At 29.4% G+C, this 4,985-nt stretch overlaps 3 protein-coding genes across 3 annotated transcripts; 1 reads left to right on the forward strand and 2 right to left on the reverse strand.

Annotated features, from left to right (window-relative positions):
- Positions 1 to 150: 150 nt before the first annotated feature.
- Positions 151 to 2,118, reverse strand: Chro.70090 (hypothetical protein). Its single annotated transcript, XM_660442.1, has 1 exon — positions 151 to 2,118. One exon carries the CDS (start codon positions 2,116 to 2,118, stop codon positions 151 to 153), a length of 1,968 nt encoding a protein of 655 aa, XP_665534.1.
- Positions 2,119 to 2,887: 769 nt separating this feature from the next.
- Chro.70091 (hypothetical protein) lies at positions 2,888 to 3,781 on the reverse strand. Its single annotated transcript, XM_660443.1, has 1 exon — positions 2,888 to 3,781. One exon carries the CDS (start codon positions 3,779 to 3,781, stop codon positions 2,888 to 2,890), a length of 894 nt encoding a protein of 297 aa, XP_665535.1.
- A 151-nt stretch (positions 3,782 to 3,932) lies between these two features.
- Positions 3,933 to 4,217, forward strand: Chro.70092 (hypothetical protein). Its single annotated transcript, XM_660444.1, has 1 exon — positions 3,933 to 4,217. The coding sequence occupies one exon, from the start codon at positions 3,933 to 3,935 to the stop codon at positions 4,215 to 4,217; it is 285 nt and encodes a 94-aa protein (XP_665536.1).
- The last annotated feature ends 768 nt before the right edge of the window (positions 4,218 to 4,985 follow it).

The raw sequence follows: 4,985 nt of genomic DNA on the forward strand, positions 1-4,985 counted from the left end.
AAAACCATAGTTCAATTCCTCCAAAAATACATATGCAAGAGCTCAAAAATAGCTTTCCCTAGGATTTTAATGGATACCAAACTTTCTTCTATTGATATCTGAATACATTTTAAATATTCATTCTTTGTTACTGATTCTAATTTTTGTTGATTATTCATCATATCTCCAAGCATAATCAACAATTCTGCTAAGCTTCTTAAATAGTGTACTTTTGTTCCAAATAAACAAATCATTGAGACAAGATCTTGAGACAGAAATANTTTGTTTGTCTCGACAACTTTTAGTATTCATAAAGTCATTCTGAGGACCTAAAATGTCATTTTTCTTTATATTTGTACCAGTTCTTGTATATATAAATTTATCCCCTTGATAATAATTGTTCATCCAAGGAGAAAGTTCTCCAAATTCTTCCACTAGTTCAAGGGAAATATTGTATTCATCTATAAATATGGTATAGCATTCCAAAAGTTCTGTTTTCTTGTATTCTCTGACTCTATGGTGTTTTGGATAGAGAGAAAATTCTTCTGAATTCAATCCTTGAAATAACTTCATTAATGAATCTAATTTGACCCAAAAATAGCCATCTGTACTACTGATTTCATTATTTGGACTAACAATAGTGCAATTTTTAATCCTTTCTGTAGTAAGGACACTTAATATGGATTCATTAAAGATTTTATTGGTCTTATTTAGGCTCAGATATTGCTGATCCCATGAAAATCCCAAGTACTTGTTATTATATTGTATTTGCCTTCTTCCAGAGACTCTTCTCAGTAATTTTGGAAGCTTGACTTTTGAGAGGTTGCAAATTCTGTAATTCTCATCTTCAACTTCCTCTTTCTTCTCCTTAATTGACTTGGATAGTCCATCAAAATAGTTAAATGAAGACAAATTCAGGGATTTGGAATCTACAAACTTTTCATTCTTATTCCTTTCCATATTTACAATTGAACTTGATCGTTGACTCTTTGTTGAAACCTGATTTTGAATTTGACTCTGTTGATTATCAAAAATCTTCAACTCTTCCACTTCTTCTTCTTTCTCTATATCTTCTTCCTCCTCTTCCTTTTCTCCTTCCTCTTCCTTACTAAAATTGTATTCCTGGTAGAATTCCAGCTCCTCTAGTTCATCTAGCTCATCATCTGAATTACCCATAAATGATGCAAGTAGAGAGTTTCTATTTTTCCTAATATTTATTGAGTTTTGTTTAACAGAAATTGTCTTTTTTGGTATAATCGAATTTTTAGATTCGGTACCTTTTGTAATATTATTATCAGTAAAATGGAAATTATCGTTTCCAAAAGCAATTTCAGCAATTTTGTTAGTTTCTCTGGAAATCTCAATTTCTTCTATATCTTCAGTTAATTGTGTTAACTCATTATTGAACAAACTTTCTTCATTTAGATACAAATTAGAAGCTAGATTCTTAAAGGTAACAATTCCTAGAGCAAAGTCTGAAATAAGATCCATCCAAAAGTCCATATTACTCTTATTAAAGGCGATACTTTTAAATATTAATGAAGAAAATGTTGAAAGATATGTTTTGAAATCAAAGATTAATTCAATATTCTCTTTGGTATCTTTTGTTATAGAATCACTCAAGTTTCTTTGCATTATAGAGTTCAATCTCCAAGTGAAGTCAGAGTGATAAACTTTGACTAAGCATTGATTCTTCCAAAAATCCAAATTATAATAATCTAAAGATCCAATTAGAATAAACATCATATGTAAAATATAAGATCCAGAAGAACTTTGGTAATACTGTTTAATAATATTGTGAGATAAAATGAATAGTGGTAAAAAACAAAACATTTGAGTCTCTACAAGCTTAGATCTCTGATCAATAATCTTATTCATATTATCCATAGATTCTGGTCTAATACGACTTTGTACTACAATATTTGATAAAGTAGAATCTACAAAGTTGATGTAGTCAGAATCTTCCATTGACTTTTTTTTAGTTTTATTGTAGAGAATTGTCGTCCATACTTTATCTTCTATCCTCTTTATCAAATTTTCATGATTTTTCTCATTATTAATGTTTTGTAAATGATTTTTGACCTGGATTTTTACTAACTCATTCAACAGTTCTTTAGTTGATTTCTCATTCAAAGACATCTCACTCTAATTATAAACTCACTTCTGTGTGAGTGTGATGCAAAAGCTACTCAAATCTATTGGTTTGCAATATTACTTTTGTAATCTTTATTATCTCCTTTGTACTTACAAACTCTTAAAATCACTCAAATTAATTTGCAAACAGTAAAGTTATCCAAGACACTATTATTTTTAGTGAATTTCCATCTAATCCAGAAAAAGAAAAATGATTAATCTGACTACTCTCCGAACTCTATTATTTACATTTACACAATTTTTTTTTTCCCTCTACTTTATCAAAATTACACCCTACTTTACATGATCTCGGTACTTGGCGCCAATCACATTTAAAGCTAAATAGTTGGCGGGAAAAATGGAAGAATTTTAAACAAAATTGGAATTAAAGAAAAAATAAGTTTTAAAAGAATAAATGTGACAGATTTTGGAGGCTTATTAGACTCTTAATATCTCAGTACGAATTATATTGAAATAATACCTAACAAGTACTATGGATCTGTCTTGAATAATAGTTTTCTATTTAGTAGTAAAATATCTTCATAAGTGTAAGAAATGCAAATAAAACATTCACAATCCTACCAATAATGTTGTCAATAAAGTCAATTATTACTCACTTTATCCATTTCTATTTTAGATAAAAGAAATAAGAATTGAAAACCACATTAATGAATTTTTTTCTATTTTACTACAGAAATAATTTTATTTTGTTACCTCAATATATTTACAGTACCTATAAATTGGAAAAGGCGGGCGATTCTAATATATGTTTAATCTAAAGGGAAGAATTAGATTCATAAAGAAAAGCTTGGAAAAATACTGAGCTTACCTTATTTCTGTCTTCAAATAAAATATATCCCTGCAACTTTTCAATGCTAGTTTTGAATTTTGAGCTAATAATAATGTGAATCGAAAACAAAATTAATGGTGTGAATATTATAATCAGTAAAATTAAGGAAAATATTTGAGTGGCATCCTCGGGATTTAGTCGAAAATAGACATTTCCAAGAAGGTGACCAGAATTAGAGTTGTAGTGATGGTAGTAACAAAGATAATAGTGTGTAGTTGTTTGATGATTAACGGGAAATTTATAATCAAAATGGCCATCTTTTAAATAACCATTTGATTTACTTGGATTCCATGAGTAAGTTTGTATGATCTGACTTCCTTTTGAAGACAACCCTGTAGGCTGTAAAATCTTGAGAGACTCATCCTCTGGAAATCCCTGACATAGATAATCCTTCTTTAGAGAAACTATTGAAAATGCTGCTTTGCTTATTTGTAATGAACTTGAAGAAAGCACAAACTCTAAGTTCCAACCGGGATTAACTAAAACTCTGACATCAACAATAAATCTATTGAAAGGATATATCTTTGGAATCTCCATATTATCTTTAAATATTTCAAATTTCCATCCACCAATATCATCTCCTGATACAGAAGGACTTAGAATTTTAAAATTCTCACTCTTTTTTTCTCCACTACATAAACATGCTCTTGGAGAATTAAACAGATATTCTGATAATGTATTTCGAATTCCAACAATGTTTCCTAGATTGAAAATCCTACAAATAGGCAAATCTTCATCGATAAATGATGGTATCCATTTATTTTCTGGCGTGAATTCCAAGTAGTTACAAACCTTTGCAACTCCTTGCTCGTCATTCATATACTTTTTGCAATCGAAATCCCCACAGCTCACTCCTTTACCTATTATCAAACACTCTCCTCTTCTCTCTTCTTCACTCCTTTCCCACTCTAATCTTACATTCTCCTCCCATATACGAACAATTAAATCCCCAGGTCCATTTCCTACTGAAATGGGAATCACTCCAACTTTTGGATTCCTATATGGAAATAATACAGAACTTTCATCACCAGTTATACCAAATACTTTCCCTACTAATAACACAACATCTAACCAAATTACCCTTAAAACCCATGAATTCATCCAAACATGTAATTACTTATTAAGAAAATTCAATTGGCGCCAAATTATGGCTATCCATTATTTTTTTTTTCTGGAGCTAAAAATAAAGCGCATGTATTATAAATTATTGATCAGACTAAATTTAGAAGTAAATAAAACTAGAGCCGACTTTTAACTAAAAATTAAATTATCTTCACTCTCAAATCATTTAAATTACTCTGTTTTTAACATTTTATTAATAACCAATTTTCTCACTCAAATTACCTACCCCCCTTTTATTTCAAACTAATCTACTTTTAACCTTTTCAATATTTATTCCGCATTTTTTGTCCCACCGGTACTAAAAAAAAATTATACACTAATGGCGCCAAATTTTGTTTTTTAAAAAGTCAAAAAAAAAAAGGAAAAAATTAAGACTTGTGTTTGGAATATATTGAGAAAAAACAACAAAAATTGAATTTGTGAAAGGGTCTTTTCAAAAAGATAAGATCTGGCTTATTAAATTTCTATATAATTATGGTTCTCTTTCACGATTTTAGAGAATTTGAAACTGCTGGTTATTCTTTGTATTCTGAAAATCCAACTAAGGTAAGTTTAAAACATAAATTTGCTTAGATGATCTAAAACAAATAGGATACAAGGAATTCAGAACTAAATTTTTTTGGTTCTAACCTGATCTTTGATCTTTTTCAATGCATCAAATTTCAGGATAATACGACTAATATTTTATCCTTTTGTTTTGTTGATCTCAGCTCATTTCTTTATCTACTTATTGACTAATCCCATATTTTCTCAATTTTCACATTCTAAATTTAAAAAAAATTAAACCATACCAGACTAAACTCGTTATTAAGATACAAAAATCAAAAGGTAATAGACTCAGGACCTCGAGGGGGAGGTCTTGTACCCACCCCNGACCTATAGGTTGNTCGTACTGAGGTTC

Source organism: Cryptosporidium hominis, assembly GCF_000006425.1.
Source record: "Cryptosporidium hominis TU502 chromosome 7 CHRO017019, whole genome shotgun sequence".
NCBI lineage: Eukaryota > Apicomplexa > Conoidasida > Eucoccidiorida > Cryptosporidiidae > Cryptosporidium > Cryptosporidium hominis.